We start from the raw sequence: 21,804 nt of genomic DNA on the forward strand, positions 1-21,804 counted from the left end.
GGTATTCATATGTGCAGGAGATTCCATGTGTTGAAATGATTTTGTTTTTGGCAAACCAGGAAGTACCAAGATGATTCCAGAGAGGGGAACACGTTTTTAAAAGGTGTATAAGGTTAAGATTTTGATTGTTATCCATAGCCTGGTTATTGGGAGCATTTAACATGTTTCTGGGCTAGAAACTCCATTTTAATTTTTACTCTGTAGTTTGGCTTTAAGATCATGCACCTTTGTGTGCAAGATATTTGTCACAACTGCTTGTATTTCACCATTTAATTAATATGAATGAAATTATCTGTGAATAAATAGTGTGAAAGATAACTTTTCTCTCTTTCTAACACAGTTTATTCAGCTTTGTCAGGGATTTTTGAATGGCAACTGTGTGATAGATACTTTGTTGGTAATTCCAGTAATGTTTTTTTCTTATTTTAGTTGGAAAACTGCAGAAAAGTGGTTCCTCGATGCTTTAGAGAAAATTAAAGCTATTGGAAATGAGGTAATTTTTAATTAATGCATACTTAATTTTATGTCAGTGAACTGTTTATTAAAACTGCAGGTTCTCATATTATATTGCCTTATGTAATTGAATTGTTAGAATAAATGCAGTAAATTTTGAGACATTGTCCTCCTCAATGATATAGACTGTGACTTAAAACCTTAGCCTAATATCATTAAGTTCTGCCATCCAGTGTTTTCATATTTTTACATCATGCTTATCAGACATACCTTTTTACCTTTTCCCATAATATACCTTTTCCAAAACAACAAGCCTTCAGCTGAATAAAAAGTAACAGATTTAAAATGTATTCTTTTATGCCTGTGGCATAGCTGTTAGCAGAATCCAGATCTGACTCCCAGTTGTGTGCCTTAACTGTTAAACAGTGCTCCGTCCCATATGAATTCTCCAATCACATATGGAACTCAGTGCAGCAAGGTATTAATGCAGATATCTTAGTTTTTAAAAAAACACTTAAACATGCATAGGAATAAGAATAGAGTTTGTACTTACGGTGTCTGTGGTAAAGTTACAGCACTTCTTCCGATGCTTCAGAGCATAAGCTAAACACCATGACCAGAAAGGAATTTAAGGATTTTCGCAGCTTAGATATTGGCATTGTGTGGCCAGTAAATGGACTAATTATTTCAGAGCAGATAAATTTAGACCATGGAAGAAAAGGGATAAAGCCAAATGGGATATTTAGTATTTGCAGTCATTCTGTCAAGATCTAGTTTTACTGAGGGTCACTTCTGCACTGCTTGTTGATGAACCCAACTGTGCTAATAAATAGTAAAGGGTTAAGTTTGAAAGTGCAAAGCTGGCATTGAATTTGTAAGTGAAGATATCATTATTTTTGTGTTTGCCCTCTTGTCCAAATAAATGTTATCACTGCAGTTTTTAAGGCTATTTAACTGGGATGGGGGGTGGAAGAACCTGGAAAAAATAACTAAAATGGGGAGGAAGATTCACTTTAATAAGTAAATGGTTTCATTGGACAACGTTTGCTTATTTTACCTAACTGTTTAATGTAAAAGGAATTTTAAATACCTGTCTTCAAGTTTTCATTCTCCAAGAATGAACTGCCTTGTTCATTTACATGCTGATTTATCTTTAGTAATTGAACATACAGAATTTAATTAAAAGCTGTTAGGTTGATATCATTAGGTTGGATGTATTATTTTGCAGGTAACAGTTGATAAATGGGAGCCTTTATTGAACAACTTAGGACATGTGTGCAGAAAGCTCAAGTAAGTGGAAAATGTGAAATGTTTTAAAGCTACATTTACCTGGTATGTTACAAAAAAGTTTGTTCTTCTTGGACCCACTGCTTAGTTACAATAAGACTGTACTCTGTCAAAGCAGTGTAAGGCGGTCTTCTTGGAAATCAGAATGAGGCCACCTAAATCTGTTCGTGCACATTCATTTGCAGTGTGTTTACACATGGACATGGTTTACAGAGAGAGGATGCCTCATATATATACAATAATTTATATAAAATCGTAAGTCTTAAAATTATTTTATTAGTTGATAAAATTTTAATCATAAGTGCTCAAATCTACATTTTAACTAACTTCTGCATCAATATTGAAGTCCTTGATTATGCCCAGATTCTGCAGAACAATCTGCATCAGTGTAAGAGTCTTCCTGTGCAGACTGTTTTCCTGGATCAGAATGTGACTTATTACTCAAGCAAAATTCTCACTGGCTTCTGTAGGAGTTTTGTCATAAGGACTATAGAATTACTGTTGAGAATGGCAAGTTCAAGGTTTGCAGCCATCTTTCCACCCATCTCCAGAAGCTTTACTACAGATTTGCTGTGAAATAAAATACAAATACTTTTCTGACTGAGTTACAAAATAATGCTTGAAATAGATGTAAAATCCAAGGACAGTTGTAAAACAAAATCTGAGCATATTTTTCTCAACAATACATCAATAACGGCCATCTTTTTAAGATATTTATTTTTAAAAAATGTTCTTTGATGCTAGGACTATTCCATATTTTATTCAGGTTATGACCCTGACAAAATAATGTTACAGTACAAATTATATGGGAATTATACCTTTGTAGCAGACTAAATAATTATATCAGACTAATATTTTTAATAAAAATTCATTTAATAAAAATGTTTGCAGTTCAGAAATGTATTCATATCTATAAGTTTAAAATCTGATTGTAATAGTTAAATATAATTTTGTTACATATGAACAGTGCTATAATTCCTTAATTGGCCATATGGTTTGTAGCTATTGTATTTCAGAATCATTCATGTGAAAGCAATTAGAGTGGAGAGATACTCTGAAGCTCTACTATTGCTTTTGGCTTCAGTGGTAATTACACCTTTTACAAGAGCTGCCAACTAGTTTTAATTTTCCTTAGGAAATAAGGACTTGTGTAATAGCTGCCCACTTTGCCAAAGCAAACAAAAGGCCATGCTGCTGGAAAACTATTCATTATATTCCTGGTGGAATTCTGCACCAAATAATTAAAAATTCTAGAACAAAAAAATAAAAATTCTGTGCACAATATTTTAAAATTCTGCAAAATTCTGAATATTTTATTTGTCAAAATAACACAGTAAAATCACACCAGTTTCAATTATTTTTGATCATTTATTTCAAAATACCTGTCAGCAAGTATGTCTGTAACAATGCAGACAACAAAAAAGATTCAGGAAATGTTTTTTGACAAATAGATTCCTTATTAGGCATATTAATACAGAACTGTATTTCCTGCCCTCCTCGGAAGCAGTGCAAAGGCTTGTGGGAGTCAGGGGTAATGGAGGAGCTGAAACAAGGAGGAGTCGGTGGCACCTTAAAGACTAACAGATTTATTTGAGCATAAGTTTTCGTGGGTAAAAAACCCACTTCTTCAGAGGAGCTGAGGGAGAGGGAAGTAAATTGCTGGTAAGGAGCCTGGGTTGTTGGGTATGGGTGGGAAAAGTATGGAACAGTTTTGTTTTGGTTTTTGGGGGGGGGGGCGCGAGACAAGGAGGGATTGTTAGGGAGTGTCCCCATGCAGATCCTGGCTGACCCCTAGCCTCTCCCATTCAGTCAGGCACATCTGCCCCTGTCCCAATGTGTCTTTGTGTGCCCTCTCCCAACTACTCCCCTTGTCCCTATGTAGCTCTGCATGCCCCTCATCACCATGTGGCTCTGCCCCTCCCTCCCCCCGTGGCCCTGTGCCTTCACTCCCATTCAGCCGCTGCCCCAGTGTGTCCTCCCCCACTAGCCTTTATGAGCCCCTGCCTGAACCTCCCTCCCCGTCCAGCACCTCACAGCCCTTGTCTCCTGACTTGGCCTGAGAAGTGCTGCCAAGGCAGTTTTCTCTCTTCCCTGCTGTGGGGCGCTGCAACTTTGTTTGAGCTCAACAGCGCCCTCTGGTGGGCAAAATGCAGAACTGCAGCAACATTTTGTCAGAAGCTTTTTTTCTGTGCAAAAAATTAGAAATCTGCAGGGCTCATTAAATCATAGAATCATAGAATATCAGGGTTGGAAGGGACCCCAGAAGGTCATCTAGTCCAACCCCCTGCTCGAAGCAGGACCAATTCCCAGTTAAATCATCCCAGCCAGGGCTTTGTCAAGCCTGACCTTAAAAACCTCTAAGGAAGGAGATTCTACCACCTCCCTAGGTAACGCATTCCAGTGTTTCACCACCCTCTTAGTGAAAAAGTTTTTCCTAATATCCAATCTAAATCTCCCCCACTGCAACTTGTAGTAAGGACATATGTGCATGTGCAGTAGCACAGAATTCCCCCAGGAGTATCATTGGTATAATTATAGAGGGTTTTTTTCAAAATCCTTGTTTCAGTTAATAACACTTTTGTCTTCTAAAATTTCCTAGAATAAAAAAATTAAAAATAGTTACATCACATTTAGAGCAGCCAATACTGTATTCTTTGTTCATGTGTCCATGTGTTTAAGGCATTTTTCTAAATAGTAAAACATTTTTAATGCAAAGAAATCATTTTAATTTAAAATTAAGTTGACAGACTACCATAAAATGCTATGTGCTAGAATAGATATGAATATTGTGTAGTGTGGAAGGCTTGGTTTCACAGCGAACAAATTTTATATTTAATTGTTCTCTAGCATTTCTGACAGCTTTACATGTTGCTATTTGATAGTTTTATATAACAGAAATCTGAGTTAGCCATGAAAACAGATGTAAGAGAAAATGCTATCTAACAGTCCTCTGAGATTTGTGATCTCTGTATTTTAATTATAGTAGCTTGAGATTCTTGTAGTAAGGACATCAAGCTGTAAGCATGTGTGCTTTTATATATTTCTTGGGTTCTGGATGAATGATTGCCATACATAATTTGATTCATGGATGATTTTAATTTCAGGAAAGGCTGTCTGGTATTTGAAGGGAATTATGGGTTATACCTAAAATGTTCAGAAACAAAGTAAAGAATTGCTTATATTTTGTTTCATTTGAAGGTTTTAAAATATCTTGAAAATCCTCATATGCCCCATAACATCAAAATATGTAATTTGATAAATGCTATGTTCTTGCCTGCCTCTGGAAGGCAGAATTAGAAGCAAAGTGGAGGTAGCAGTAATACTATTTTCTGTGCAGCACCTGAAGCTTTCCATAAAATTCCTACCTCAACCCCAACAATGTCAAACAATCTACAGTGTGCTTATTTTCCTGAGGCTTACCAGTTCCTCTCCACCCCAAGCAACAGTGGCAGCATGATTGGCTCAGCTCTGCTGCCATTCACATCTCTAATATAGCTGTATCCAAGTGGGGAGGGAGATAATGCTGCCTCAAGTAGCATTAAACCTCTATGGTAGTTTGCCACATAAGATAGGATCCTCTTCAATGGGAGGTGACTGCAGGGAGCTACTGCATCTTATATCCACCCCCACGCCTTTGTGGCTGGCTACAAATATGCATATGTGGCAACTTTAAATTAAGCTTATCTTTAATAAAAAGAAAAGGAGTACTTGTGGCACCTTAGAGACTAACCAATTTATTTTCTTTTTGCGAATACAGACTAACACAGCTGTTACTCTGAAACCTATCTTTAATAAGTAGCAGTATGTTCTTTCCACACGCAGGATTTAAATCTAAACATAGAGTACCATTTTGTTGAAGATTTTTCATACATTTCAATTTTTTTAAATCTTAAATGTGAAGGGATATGCTGTATAACGGAAAATTTGGTGGTTCTTCGAGGAGTGTCCATGTGGGTGCTCCACTTTAGGTGTCTTGGCGCCCTGCTCTTGTAAATGGAGATTTGTAGTAGCCATCTTATGCCGCTCCAAGTGGTTACATAGCGGAGTGCAGCCAACCATGCCCCAGGTGCTTCTCTACTGCCTTTGGCTTGAGTTGGAGCGACAGCAGCACCCTTTCTTACCTTGAGAGCGTAATAGTTTGCCATTGTTCCCGATAGTGTTAGCTTAGTCGTAGTTAGCTACCCTAGCCCTTTGCCCTTTATATCTTATATTTTAGTTTTTTTTTTTTTTTTTTAAATTATATATTTTTCTCCCTTTACCCCGGCCTCTCTGGCAGGTACTCGGCTATTGATTAAAGAAAAAAAAGAAAGAACAGTAATAAACCCGTTTTTCTTTCTCCAGAGGAGTTTCTCTCTCAGGCGTGCCCAGCTCACCTGGCTTTAAACGCTGCCTGACTAGCAGACTTTCCATACCGGTCTCTTGACGTCCCCGCACAGTGTGTCAGCTGCCTCAGAGAGGCACACATTACCCAAAAGTGTCCACACTGCAGAAAATTGACTGGGACAGGACAAGGAAGGCTAGGGATCTCCAATTGAAGCTCCTGATGATGGAGAAATCCCTCAGACCAATGTCCGACCCCGAGTCCAGGACACCTCCTGGTCGCCAGTGGCAGCGTCTGACAGGGGATCTAATTCAACAACGGCTGCTACGGAGCGTGCTCCTAGAAAAGCTACCAAAAAGTGGTCACACTCATCCACACAATGTGAATCACCTAAAAGAAAGTGTTCTCCAAATGAAAAATCTGTCCTGGTACCAATGGCACCAAGAGCGCCAGACCATGAGGCACTGGGAACATCCGTACTGAAACATCCTGAGGAGCTAAAGATCCTATGTGGGAAAGCTCTAATGGAGGTGCACACCGTAAAGCCAAACCTCCCAGCTCGGCACCTACGGAGCTGAAGAAAACCTCGGCACCAAGCAGTACAGTGTCACCATCTGCCGTGTACCTATTCAGCACAGCTCCAAGTCATTGACATGATAGCTTTTACCCTAATTCCCGGTCAGTGCATGATGCCGTCCCTGGCACCAAGCCTTATGGTTCCGCAGCAATTCACGAGGCATGCAGACCTGATAGCAACCTCAACACCTGGAATTCCCCTACTCAGTACCGACGGTACCCCAGCAAGACCAGAACCAAGCCTGGTAACCACTCCCTGTGGATCAGACCCTCCTTTCTCCAGTGATGAGGAAGAAGAGGGTGAGGCAGTAATATACACTCTGTATCACTCCTCCCCTAAACCTGGACCCTCTCAGCATGAAACATCTACATACATGCTGGGCTGATATGGTCAACCGTGGGCACCGCCACCTATACCCTTCCCACCCAACTGGCCATATTGGGATCTATGGGCAATGTATAGGGCAGAGAACCTTAGGCCCCCTAACCCACTGAGGTCCAAAACAACTCTGTCCCCTTCACCAACTGTCCCAACACCCTCAGAGACACAAGAGGAAGAGATAGAGGTGCCTGATGACACACCTGAAGGTGACATCCTGCTGCCCATCCACATATCATCTTTGTCGCCAGACAAAACGGTAATGCCACTCCCCCCACACGCTAGGGGGGATGATTTCAAATCTTTTCAAGACCTCTTCAAAAGTGTAGCTGAATCTCTGGATATTTCATTAGCTGAGCTACAAGAGACCCAACACAAGCTCACAGACATACTCCAGACATCCCGAGCAGCAAAGATAGCACTGCCAATTAATGATGCCATTATGGATCCTGCAAAAATAATCTGGCACACACCCGCCACAGCTGCTCCCTCCTGTAAGAGGTCTGAAAATAAATATTATGTGCCAGCAAAAGGGGCTGAGTTTCTATTTACCCACCCTGTACCAAACTCGCGGGTGGTGGATGCGGTAAATCAAAGGGGGAAAACAACACCAGTCCAGAACGACCCCATATAATAAGGACTGGAAAACGCTAGACCTCTTCGGACAGAAAGCCTACTCCTGTGCCACACTCTACCTCCATGTAGCCAATTATTCAGCCCTACTGGCAAAATACACACAACCATCCACCTCCAGACAATCATTTTGAAGATGTGGTCGAGGGCACAAGACATCCACACTCTCTGATTCCAAAACCAGATCCGGTCCCCAGCCCATATGGAGACCATCGGGTAATATGGTGACAGTCTGGAACTGTCAGACAACAGACAGATGGCTTCTGGAGATTATTCAGAAGGGCTACTCCATCCCCTTTATTTCTATCCCACCTACTCACTCCTCTCCCCCATTTATCTTCAGGGAACTCTCTCATGAGCCCCTGTTACAACAGGAAATAAACCACCTCATACAATTAGGTGCCGTGGAACCTGTACCATCTCAACACGGGGAGAGGTTTTTATTCCCATTATTTTCTTACTCAGAAAAAGAATGGCAGGTAGAGACCCATCCTGGATTTATGAAAAGTCAACAAATTTTTGAGAATGCAATGTTTCAAAACAGTGACTATATCCACAATAATTCTGGCAGTAGAGAAAGGAGATTGGCTCTCAGCCCTCAACCTCCAGGATGCTTATTTTCATATTACCATATGCAGCACACAGAAGATTCCTGAGATTTACCCTAGGGAATCAGTATTTACAATACAGAGTGCTACCCTTTGGCCTGTCAGCTGCCCTAAGAGTTTTTTTTCCCAAGGTTCTCACGGTCATTGCAACTCACCTCCGCAGACAGAGAGTGATGATTTTTCCATGCTTAGATGACTAGTTCGTAAGGGCACCAATGCAGCAAGGAGTGATAAACACCACACATACCACGATAACCCTTTTCATGGATGTTGGGTTACAGATAAATGTACAGAAGTCCACCTTGGTCCCTGTCCAACAGTTGGAATTTATAGGACCCTACCTCTACTGTCTCACAGCAACAGCAATGTTACTCCAACAACGCTTCCTCACTCTAGTCAACCTAATTTCAACAGATGGACAGCCCACAAACATCTGCCAGGATGTGTTTACAACTGTTGGGGCACATGTCGGCAACAACGTTTGTCTTAAAATATGCCAGGCTCCACATGAGAGTCTTACAGGCCTGGCTTCGAACAGTGTATATACCACACAGACATTCTCTCAACTGATGCCTCACGATGCCCCTCATGGTAAAAGAAACGCTAACATGGTGGACACAACCACAGAACATCTGCTCAGGTGTCCCTTTCCAACAAAAAGTTCCAACAATGACAGTCACGATGGATGCCTCTCTAGTTGGTTGGGGGGCACATTTATGCGACAATATGGTCTAGGGCTGCTGGTCTTCAGCAGAGTCTAACTTGCACATAAACTTACTGGAGCTAAGGGCAGTCCGAAACGCATGCAAGCACTTTCTCCCTTTAATCAGGAACAATGCCATCAAGATCCTTATGGACAATATTGCATGCATGTTCTATATAAATGGCCAAGGGGGAGCCTGATCATACCCCTTATGTGCAGAGGCAGTACATCTCTGGAATTGGTGCATCACCAACAACATAGAGATTTCGGCATCCTGTTTGCCGGGATGTCAGAACACAACAGTGGACCACCTAAGCAGCGACTTCTCACAAACACACAAGTGGGAGAGGGATCCTGGAATTCTCAAAGCCATATTCAAACTATGGGGGTTCCCCACTATAGACCTATTTGCAACAGCTCAGGACTTCAAGTGCCCACAGTATTGCTCCCGGGCTGGATTGGGACACCACTCCCTGGGCAATACTCTCCTCATAAAATGGGAAGCCCCACTGTTGTATGCATTTCTTGCTATCCCACTACTGATCCGAGTCATTCACAAGATCACGCAGGACAAATACAGGGTCATTCTCATTGCACCCACCTGGCCCAGACAAACATGGTTCCCATTCCTGAGACAGATGCCAGTGAAATCACCTCAAACCCTTCCCTTAGTTCCTCACCTTCTGTCACAGGACATGGGGCATGTCCGTCACCCCAACCTCGCAGTACTCCACCTCAAGGCCTGATTACTCCATGGCTGGTGGGGGTAAAGAAGGACTGTTCTGAAGAAGTGAAAGATATACTGCTGAACAGTCGCAGACTAAGCACAAGAAGGGTAGATAGATAGATACACATAAGTGGAAATGATTCTGCACTTGTTGCCAGGACAAACAGATCTTTCCACAATCAGCCCCACAACTTAGAATCCTCGACTATATACTGGGCCTTAAAAATCTGGGCTATCCACCTGCTCCGTCAGAGTACATCTGGCTGCCATCACCTCCTTCCATGACAAGGTGGATGGAGTCACTATCTTTGCTCACCTGATGACTAAACGCTTCCTTAAGGGCATAGAAAACACTTACCCAACACTAAGAAACCCTACTCCCATGTGGGACCTCAACCTTGTTCTACACGGTCTCATGGGAAAACTGTTTGAACCCCTTGCAACTTTCTCTCTGTTATACTTATCAGTGAAGGTTGCTTTCCTCATTGCCATCACGTCAGCAAGAAAGGTGGGAGAATTAGTTGCCCTAATGGCAGACTCACCTTATACTACATTCTTTAAGGATAAAGTAATCCTATGACCACACCCCAAGTTCATCCCCAAGGTTGCCTCCCCTTTTCATTTAAATCATCCCATATACTTACCTGTATTTTTCCCGAAGCTCCATACTGACAGCAGGGAGGCCTCACTCAACATGCTGGACATCCGCAGAGCACTAGCTTTCTACATAGAAAGAACAAAAGCATTCAGAAAATCATCTCAACTGTCAGTTTCCATAATAGAACATTTGAAGGGCCAAACCATCTCAAAACAAAGACTATCCAAATGGATATCTGGGTGTATCCATTTGTGCTATCAAAACAGCAACCTGCAACCTCCACCGAGAGTTTGCACACACCCCATCAGAGCAGTATCAACATTTATGGCCTTTCTCAATAATGTACGTGTGATGGGTTCCCCCTGGGGTACCACTGAGCCCCCTTGACCCACCAGCCTGGGCTCCCTCTCACACTGTGGTGCAGTGATAAGTTGCCAAGCTCTCTAAGCTTGCTCTTTCACCAGCATATACACAGGTAGAACACACCGAGCTGCAGAATTTACAGGCTACTATGATCAGCTCTGCATGGGGAGTCTACAGCTAAGGAACTGTCCCGCTGCTCAAGAACACACACACCCTTGGCACGTAAACCCAAAATTATACTGCCTTGCGCTGCACAAAGACTGTGCAGTTTAAGCTTATGAAATTCACCTTCTACATTTGTAATAGATACATAGACAATATTCCTAACCTCAGATTCCAAAATGATACATGCGTACAAATAGGATAATCATATTCAGTAAATCATAACCTTTACAATGATCTCTCACATGACCTATCTTGTATTAAAATACATCATAGTTATGCCATAATCATACCATAATATATCTATGAAGATTATGGGATGCAGTGTCACAGTATCTATTACTGACATTTGCAAAGCAGCTACCTGTGCATCTGCCCGTACTTTCACTAAACACTATGCTCTAGAACAACAATCAGCAACAGATGCTCAGTTTGGACTCACGGTGTTATCCACTGGCAATGAATCAACTCCAAAGCCCCTCCTCTGCACTGAGGGGCATTGCTCAACAGTCACCTAAAGTGGAGTACCCACAGGGACACTCCTCGAAGAAGAGAAGGTTACTCACCTTGTGTGGTAACTGAGGTTCGAGATGGTTGTCCCTTTGGTTGCTCCACTACCCCCCTTCCTCCCCTCTACTTCGGAGTTTCACGCCGATCCTCTGGAGTAGAGAAGAAACTGAGGGACGGTTGGCTGCGCACTGCTCGGAGCGGCGCAAGACAGCTGCGGCGCGTGGCAGCCAACTGGGCACTGCTACTACAAATCTCCAATTATAAGTGTAGGGTGCCAAGACACTTAAAGTGGAACACCCACAGGGACAACCATCTCGAAAACCTCTATTACTGCACAAGCAGAGTAATCTTCTTTCTGAATTACTGTGTAATAAGACTGTGATTATGTCATGAAGGTTTAGTCCATTCTTTCATCTTGCAAGTATGAAGCAATAACTTATTATTTAATGTTTATATTGCAGAGCCACCTAGAGGCCTTAGTAAGGGTAGGTCTCATGTGCTAGTCACATTACAAACATAGTACAATGACAGTACTTGCACGGTAGAACTTACTAATATGCACTCTTTATTTAAACTTAACAGGAAATATGAAGAAGCATTAGAATACCATCGTCAGGCCCTAGTATTGATTCCTCAGAATGCTTCCACATACTCTGCCATTGGATACATACACAGTCTAATGGGCAATTTTGAAAGTGCAATTGACTATTTTCATACGGTATGTATATGGTTTAAATGAGAGAGGTGTTGGTCACAGCTCCATAAGTAGGGTTAAATTTTATTTGTGTACTTAAAACAAATTCATTGCCTTATGTTTGAAAAGTACAATGTAGCCTTCTCAAACTTACAGCACTTACTCTTTGAATATAGAATAAATGTTCTGAGCATTTACAAGGATCCTTTAAGAAATGTTGTATGTGTCAGTCCTTTCTATGTCCCAGATTATCATAATAAGTGACCCACATAGACTCTTCAGATTTACCAGATAGTTAGAATTCACTGAAATATGGTATAATTTACGTTTCAAGAAATTAGGTTCTAAATTATCTACCTCTTCTCTGTAATGACACTGAGGGGGGGAAAAATATGAAAAACCTGTGTATTTAAAAATCAGTCTAATCTAGTCTGTGACCACAAACACTAAAGTACCGTAAACATAATTATATGATTATTATATAATATCACTCCTGGGCAGAATGAAGGTTGTTTGCATGTAAGGGTTCCACATCTTAACATGTCTGGATTTCTTCTAAGTATAACCTTAACACTGAATTTTCTGAGTTTTTGTAATGCTTGGTTTGGGGATAACATTCCTGCAATGCTTTCACCCCTAAATTAAACTCAACTTCAACTCATATTAATATAATTTTTAATTTGAGTCTGTATATTGCAATTTAGCTGTACAAACAATAAACTTGCTCAAAGATTCAAAGTGTAGAAGCTGTAAGTATTATATTTTATTAATTTATCATTAATTATATTCCATGAATTCATCTTCCTTCATGGAAGAGGAAAGGTTGCACTGCTGTTTTGTGGACAAATTTTAGTACTGGAACAAAGGTGGGTATAGTGTATCTAGTTTTGGTTTTGTTAATCATAGAAGATTAGAGTTGGAAGAGATTTCAGGAGGTCATCCAGTCCAACCCCCCTGCTCAAAGTCAGGACCTCCCAGCTAAATCATCCCAGCCAGGGCTTTGTCAAGCTGGGCCTTAAAAACCTCTAAGGATGGAGTTTCCACCACCTCCCTAGGTAACCCATTCCAGTGCTTCACCACCCTCCTAGTGAAAAAGTTTTTCCTAATATCCAACCTAGACCTCCCGCACTGCAACTTGAGACCATTGCTTCTTGTTCTGTCATCTGCCACCACTGAGAACAGCCGAGCTCCATCCTCTTTGGAATCCCCCTTCAGGTCGTTGAAGGCTGCTATCAAGTTCCCCCTCACTATTCTCTTCTGCAGACTAAATAACCCCAGTTCCCTCAGCCTCTCCTGATAAGTCATGTGCCCCAGCCCCTAATCATTTTTTTTTTGCTCTCTGCTGGACTCTCTCCAATTTGTCCACATGCTTTCTGTACTGGGGGGCCCAAAACTGGACTCAGTACTCCAGGTGTGGCCTCACCAGTGCCGAATAGAGGGGAATAATCACTTCCCTTGATCTGCTGGCAATGCTCCTACTAATGCAGCCCAATATGCTGTTAGCCTTTTGGCAACAAGGGCACACTGTTGACTCATATCCAGCTTCTCGTTCACTGTAATCCCCAGGTCCTTTTCTGCAGAAGTGCCGCTTAGCCAGTCAGTCCCCAGCCTGTAGCAGTGCGTAGGATTCTTCTGTCCTAAGTGCAGGACTCTGCACTTGTCCTTGTTGAACCTCATCAGATTTCTTTTGGCCCAATCCTCCAATTTGTCTAGGTCACTCTGGACCCTATCACTACCCTCCAGCATGTCTGTCTCCCCCCATCTTAGTGTCATCCCTGAACTTGCTGAGGGTGCAATCCATCCCATCGTCCAGATCATTAATGAAGATGTTGAACAAAACCAGCCCCAGGACCAACCCCTGGGGCACTCCGCTTGATACAAGCTGCCAACTAGACATTGAGCCGTTGATCCCGATGATCTAGCCAGCTTTCTCTCCACCTTATAGTCCATTCATCCAATCCATACTTTAACTTGCTGGCAAGACTGCTGTGGGAGACCGTATCAAAAGCTTTGCTAAAGTCAAGGTATATCCCATCCACCGTTTATCCACAGAGCCAGTTATCTCATCATAGAAGGCAATCAGGTTGGTCAGGCATGACTTAGAATCATAGAATATCAGGGTTGGAAGGGACCTCAGGAGATCATCTAGTCCAACCCCCTGCTCAAAGCAGGACCAATCCCCAACTAAATCATCCCAGCCAGGGCTTTGTCGAGCCTGACCTTAAAAACTTCAAAGGAAGGAGATTCCACCACCTCCCTAGGTAACGCATTCCAGTGCTTCACCGCCCTCCTAGTGAAAATGTTTTTCCTAATATCCAACCTAAACCTCCCTCACTGCAACTTGAGACCATTACTGCTCATTCTGTCATCTGCTACCACTGAGAACAGTCTTGATCCATCCTCTTTGGAACCCCCTTTCAGGTAATTGAAAGCAGCTATCAAATCCCCCCTCATTCTTCTCTTCCGCAGACTAAACAATCCCAGTTCCCTCAACCTCTCCTTATAAGTCATGTGTTCCAGTCCCCTAATCATTTTTGTTACCCTCCGCTGGACTCTCTCCAATTTTTCCACATCCTTCTTGTAGTGTGGGGCCCAAAACTGGACACAGTACTCCAGATGAGCCCTCACCAATGTCGAATAGAGGGGAACGATCATGTCCCTCGATCTGCTGGCAATGCCCCTACTTATACATCCCAAAATGCCATTGGCCTTCTTGGCAACAAGGGCACGCTGTTGACTCAAATCCAGTTTCTCGTCCACTGTAACCCCTAGGTCCTTTTCTGCAGAACTGCTGCCTAGCCATTCGGTCCCTAGTCTGTAGTGGTGCATGGGATTCTTCCGTCCTAAATGCAGGACTCTGCACTTGTCCTTGTTGAACCTCACCAGATTTCTTTTGGCCCAATCCTCCAATTTGTCTAGGTCCCTCTGTATCCTATCCCTACCCTCCAGCATATCTACCTCTCCTCCCAGTTTAGTGTCATCTGCAAACTTGCTGAGGGTGCAGTCCACGCCATCCTCCAGGTCATTTATGAAGATATTGAACGAAACCGGCCCGAGGACCGACCCTTGGGGCACTCCACTTGATACCAGCTGCCAACTAGACATGGAGCCATTGATCACTACCCGTTGAGCCGAACAATCTAGCCAGCTTTCTATCCACCTTATAGTCCATTCATCCAGCCCATACTTCTTTAACTTGCTGGCAAGAATACTGTGGGAGACGGTATCAAAAGCTTTCCTAAAGACAAGGAATAACACATCCACTGCTTTCCCCTCATCCACAGAGCCAGTTATCTCGTCATAGAAGGCAGTTAGATTAGTCAGGCATGACTTGCCCTGGGTGAATCCATGCTGACTGTTCCTGATCACTTTCCTCTCCTCTAAGTGTTTCAGAATTGATTCCTTGAGGATCTGCTCCATGATTTTTCCAGGGACTGAGATGAGGCTGACTGGCCTGTAGTTCCCAGGATCCTCCTCCTTCCCTTTTTTAAAGATGGGCACTACATTAGCCTTTTTCCATTCATCCGGGACCTCCCCCAATCGCCATGAGTTTTCAAAGATAATGGCCAATGGCTCTGCAATCACATCCGCCAACTCCTTTAGCACTCTCGGGTGCAGCGCATCTGGCCCCATGGACTTGTGCTCATCCAGCTTTTCTAAATAGTCCCGAACCACTTTTTTCTCCACAGAGGGCTGGTCACCTCCTCCCCATGCTGTGCTGCCCAGTGCAGTAGTCTGGGACCTGACCTTGTTCGTGAAAACGGAGGCAAAAAAAGTATTGAGTACTTCAGCTTTTTCCACATCCTCTGTCACTAGGTTGCCTCCCTCATTCAGTAAGGGGCCCACACCTTTCTTGACTTTCTTCTTGTTGCTAACATAACTGAAGGAAACCCTTCTTGTTATTCTTAACATCTCTTGCTAGATGCAACTCCAGGTGTGATTTGGCCTTCCTGATTTCACTCCTGCATGCCCGAGCAATATTTTTATACTCTTCCCTGGTCATTTGTCCAGTCTTCCACTTCTTGTAAGCTTCTTTTTTGTGTTTAAGATCAGCAAGGATTTCACTGTGAAGCCAAGCTGGTCGCCTGCCATATTTACTATTTTTTCTACACATCGGGATGGTTTGTCCCTGTAACCTCAATAAGGATTCTTTAAAATACAGCCAGCTCTCCTGGACTCCTTTCCCCCTCATGTTATTCTCCCAGGGGATCTTGCCCATCAGTTCCCTGAGGGAGTCAAAGTCTGCTTTTCTGAAGTCCAGGGTCCATATTCTGCTGCTCTTCTTTCTTCTTTGTGTCAGGATCCTGAACTCGACTGTCTTATGGTCACTGCCTCCCAGGTTCCCATCCACTTTTGCTTCCCATACTAATTCTTCCCTATTTGTGAGCAGCAGGTCAAGAAGAGCTCTGCGCCTAGTTGGTTCCTCCAGCACTCGCACCAGGAAATTGTCCCCTATGCTTTCCAAAAACTTCCTGGATTGTCTGTGCATCGCTGTGTTGCTCTCCCAGCAGATATCAGGGTGATTGAAGTCTCCCATGAGAACCAGGGCCTGCGATCTAGTAACTTCCGTGAGTTGCCGGAAGAAAGCCTCGCCCACTTCATCCCCCTGGTCTGGTGGTCTATAGCAGACTCCCACCACAACATCACCCTTGTTGCTCACACTTCTAAACTTAATCCAGAGACTCTCAGATTTTTCTGCAGTTTCATACTGGAGCTCTGAGCAGTCATACTGCTCCCTTACATACAGTGCAACTCCCCGACCTTTTCTGCCCTTCCTGTCCTTCCTGAACAGCTTATATCCATCCATGACAATACTCCAGTCATGTGAGTTATCCCACCAAGTCTCTGTTATTCCAATCACATCATAATTCCTTGATTGTGCCAGGTCTTCCAGTTCTCCCTGCTTGTTTCCCAGGCTTCTTGCATTTGTGTATAGGCACTTCAGATAACTTGCTGTTTGTCCTGCTTTCTCAGTATGAGGCAGGAGCCCTCCCCTCTCGCACTCTCCTGCTCGTGCATCCTCCCGGTATCCCACGTCCCCACTTACCTCAGGGCTTTGGTTTCCTTCCCCTGGTGAACCTACCTTAAAGCCCTCCTCACTAGGTTAGCCAGCCTGCTTGCGAAGATGCTCTTCCCTCTCTTCGTTAGGTGTAGCCCGTCTCCTCCTAGCACTCCTCCTTCCTGGAAAACCATCCCATGGTCAAAGAATCCAAAGCCTTCTCTCCGACACCACCTGCGTAGCCATTCGTTGACTTCCACGATTCAACGGTCTCTACCCAGGCCTTTTCCTTCTGCGGGGAGGATGGACGAGAACACCACTTGCGCCTCGAACTCCTTTATCCTTCTTCCCAGAGTCACGTAGTCTGCAGTGATCCGCTCAAGGTTATTCTTGGCAGTATCATTGGTGCCCACGTGGAGAAGCAGGAAGGGGTAGTGATTCGAGGGCTTGATAAGTCTCGGCAGTCTCTCCGTCACATGCCCTTGGTGTTGACTGTTTCTGATCATAGAATCATAGAATATCAGGGTTGGAAGGGACCCCAGAAGGTCATCTAGTCCAACCCCCTGCTCAAAGCAGGACCAATTCCCAGTTAAATCATCCCAGCCAGGGCTTTGTCAAGCCTGACCTTAAAAACCTCTAAGGAAGGAGATTCTACCACCTCCCTAGGTAACGCATTCCAGTGTTTCACCACCCTCTTAGTGAAAAAGTTTTTCCTAATATCCAATCTAAACCTCCCCCACTGCAACTTGAGACCATTACTCCTCGTTCTGTCATCTGCTACCATTGAGAACAGTCTAGAGCCATCCTCTTTGGAACCCCCTTTCAGGTAGTTGAAAGCAGCTATCAAATCCCCCCTCATTCTTCTCTTCTGCAGGCTAAACAATCCCAGCTCCCTCAGCCTCTCCTCATAACTCATGTGTTCCAGTCCCCTAATCATTTTTGTTGCCCTTCGCTGGACTCTCTCCAATTTACCCACATCCTTCTTGAAGTGTGGGGCCCAAAACTGGACACAGTACTCCAGATGAGGCCTCACCAATGTCGAATAGAGGGGAATGATCACGTCCCTCGATCTGCTCGCTATGCCCCTACTTATACATCCCAAAATGCCATTGGCCTTCTTGGCAACAAGGGCACACTGCTGACTCATATCCAGCTTCTCGTCCACTGTCACCCCTAGGTCCTTTTCCGCAGAACTGCTGCCTAGCCATTCGGTCCCTAGTCTGTAGCTGTGCATTGGGTTCTTCCGTCCTAAGTGCAGGACCCTGCACTTATCCTTATTGAACCTCATCAGATTCCTTTTGGCCCAATCTTCCAATTGGTCTAGGTCCTTCTGTATCCTATCCCTCCCCTCCAGCGTATCTACCACTCCTCCCAGTTTAGTATCATCCGCAAATTTGCTGAGAGTGCAATCCACACCATCCTCCAGATCATTTATGAAGATATTGAATAAAACCGGCCCCAGGACCGACCCTTGGGGCACTCCACTTGATACTGGCTGCCAACTAGACATGGAGCCATTGATCACTACCCGTTGAGCCCGACAATTTAGCCAGCTTTCTACCCACCTTATAGTGCATTCATCCAGCCCGTACTTCCTTAACTTGCTGACAAGAATACTATGGGAGACCGTGTCAAAAGCTTTGCTAAAGTCAAGAAACAATACATCCACTGCTTTCCCTTCATCCACAGAACCAGTAATCTCATCATAAAAGGCGATTAGATTAGTCAGGCATGACCTTCCCTTGGTGAATCCATGCTGGCTGTTCCTGATCACTTTCCTCTCATGCAAGTGCTTCAGGATTGATTCTTTGAGGACCTGCTCCATGATTTTTCCAGGGACTGAGGTGAGGCTGACTGGCCTGTAGTTCCCAGGATCTTCCTTCTTCCCTTTTTTAAAGATTGGCACTACATTAGCCTTTTTCCAGTCATCCGGGACTTCCCCGGTTCGCCACGAGTTTTCAAAGATAATGGCCAGTGGCTCTGCAATCACAGCCGCCAATTCCTTCAGCACTCTCGGATGCAACTCGTCCGGCCCCATGGACTTGTGCACGTCCAGCTTTTCTAAATAGTCCCTAACCGCCTCTATCTCCACAGAGGGCTGGCCATCTCTTCCGCATTTTGTGATGCCCAGCACAGCAGTCTGGGAGCTGACCTTGTTAGATCACCTTCCTCTCCTCCAAGTGCTTCAAAATGGATTCCTTGAGGACCTGTTCCATGATTTTTCCAGAGATTGGGGTGAGGATGACCAGTCTGTAGTTCCCCGGATTTTCCTTCTTCCCTTTTTTAAAGATGGGCACTAAATACTGCCTTTTTTCAATTGTCCAGGACCTCCCCCGATCACCACGAGTTTTGAAAGATAATGGCTCTGCAATCTTAACTTTTTGTCAGTTAAAGAAGCAGCGGTATTTTTTGTTCATTTGTTGGAAGGGGAGCCTCATTTTATAGTGAAGACTGTTATGAATGAAGAACACAATCTGAAGCAGCAACTAAAGTAGACATAGAAATGAAGAGAAAAAACTGTGTGAAGTTATGATGATGCTATGATGTTGCAAATATCTTTCTCCTATTGAATATTCTGTACTCTGTTTTTTACAGGCCCTTGGTCTTAGGAGGGATGACACTTTTTCAGTCACCATGCTTGGACACTGCATAGAAATGTATATTGGTGATTCCGAAGCTTACATTGGTAAGTATATCATTTGTCACTATATGTAGTAAAATTAATAGTAAAAGAAAAAATTGTTAATGTGTATCCCATAAAAGATCCTCTAATGTTACATGAAGAAAAAGTGTACTTGTGGCACCTTAGAGACTAACCAATTTATTTGAGCATAATGCATCCGATGAAGTGAGCTGTAGCTCACGAAAGCTTATGCTCAGATAAATTGGTTAGTCTCTAAGGTGCCACAAGTACTCCTTTTCTTTTTGCGAATACAGACTAACACGGCTGCTACTCTGAAATCTAATGTTACATGTACAACAGAAACCCATCAGAAAAAAAAATTGGTAGCAAGCTACTGAATCAAGAGAGAGTTCATTAAATTCAGTGGGAAGAGTCTTATGTTAAGATCAGAAAGGAAAATATATAAATCTGGGACAAGATTTTTTTTTTACATGGAGGACATTAAAGACTATTCCATTGTGAAGGAGATGTATATTCCAATATTAACTGATTGAATCTTGGCACTGTCTGGAGAAACTAGTTATTGATACCATAAATAATGGCTTCTAGGACAGTTTATTTTAGCATCTATTTTTAATAATCATTCATAGCACCCCCAATATACATGTCACCATGCAAAATGCTTGAAGACAAAGACAAAACACAGGATGATTCAGGTAAAGAGACAAGTATGGACACAGTAGGAAGGAAGGAAATCTAATGTAAAAAAGAGTTCTGGAGAGCTGGAAGTTTTTTAAAAAAACATTATTAAGGGCACAAAGAGCAAACTATCCTAATGCGTAAAAAAGATAGGAAATATGATAAAGGACCATCTTGGCTTAACCAGAAGTGTTTCTTCGAGTGCCTGTTCATGTCCATTCCAATCAGGTGTGTGCACGTGCATGGTAGCTGGAAGATTTTTCCCATAGCAGCCTCCATTGGGTCGGCATGGGCGCTCCCTGGAGTCGTGCCTTCATGGCGCTCAGTATAGAGCCCTGCCAACCCGCCACCCCCTCAGTTCCTTCTTACCACCAGTGATGGTTAGCTGAAACATCCCATAGCCCTTGCCTAGCAAGTGCCTTTATCTCCGTTTTTTGTGTATAGTTCTCTCTAGTTAGTTGTATAGTAGTTAGTTGGGGGTTCCCCCCCCTTCCGACTCCCCGGAACCAGGGTATGCCGCAGTCCCTGGATTTCAAAACTTGTGAAGTCTGCGCTAAGTGCATGCCAAAGAGTGACCCCCACACTTCTTGTATAAGGTGCCTAGGGGAAGGTCACCAAAAGGACTGGTGTAAGATCTGCTGCAAGTTCCGTTCTAGAACTATTAAGTCCCACTGAACTATTAAGTCCCATTGACCACCATTCCCAGCCAATGGGATCTTTGGGGGAGATACCTGGAGGAGCGGCCGGGGCAACACACAGACCCCTGTGCCCCCCACCCAGGTCCTAGCCACTTCCCGGAGCGGCGTGGGGCAGGGCAGGCAGGCAGGGAGCCTGCCCTGCCCCCAGTGCAAACTGGGCCAGACCCACCCCCTGAGCCCCTCCTGCAGCCAAACCCCCTGCCCTGAGCCCCCTGCTGCACCCCACACCCCTCCTGCACCCCAACCCCCTGCCCTGAGCCCCATGCTGCACCCCAACCCCCTGCCGCACCCTGCACCCCTCCTGCACCCCCTGGGGACAGGGAGGGGATGGAGTTGGGGTGGGGATTTCAGGGAAGGGGTTGGAATGGGGGCAGGGAAGAGGTGGGGCAGGGCAGGGCCTCAGAGAAGGGGTGGAGTGGGGGCGGGGCAGCGGGGGGGGGTGTTGGTCTGTGGTGTGGCCCTCGGTCCAAAGTACTAGTCCTCATGTGGCCCTTGTGGTCGTTTGAGTTTGAGACCCTTGGTTAGAGAATACTTTGTTCTGCCTCCGTGCAGAGGACTGGACTATATGACCAATATAGGTCTCTTCAAGTCCTACATTTCTGTGATTCTGATTCCTGGAAGAAATGTGTTTAAAGGTAGAATATGGAGAAGATAGAGACTGCTTTAAACTTTAGAGGTCTTTGTGATTGGAGATACAGAGGGGGATAAGGAAAGAAGACTGGAAAATGTGTTCAGACTGCTTGCTGCTTGACTGGGAAGGGACCATCTCTA

General features: G+C 43.9%; 1 protein-coding gene across 2 annotated transcripts in view; it reads left to right on the forward strand.

The window, feature by feature from the left end:
- CDC16 (cell division cycle 16) overlaps positions 1–21,804 on the forward strand; it is a 68,034-nt gene that overhangs the window by 41,046 nt on the left and 5,184 nt on the right. For both annotated transcript variants that reach the window (XM_073350735.1, XM_073350741.1), the window contains exons 14-17: positions 430–493; positions 1,682–1,743; positions 11,903–12,038; positions 19,609–19,699. In XM_073350735.1, coding sequence (XP_073206836.1) covers positions 430–493; positions 1,682–1,743; positions 11,903–12,038; positions 19,609–19,699 — 353 coding nt within the window. The remainder of the gene's footprint in view (positions 1–429; positions 494–1,681; positions 1,744–11,902; positions 12,039–19,608; positions 19,700–21,804) is intronic.

This window comes from Lepidochelys kempii, chromosome 1 (genome assembly GCF_965140265.1).
Source record: "Lepidochelys kempii isolate rLepKem1 chromosome 1, rLepKem1.hap2, whole genome shotgun sequence".
Lineage (NCBI taxonomy): Eukaryota > Metazoa > Chordata > Testudines > Cheloniidae > Lepidochelys > Lepidochelys kempii.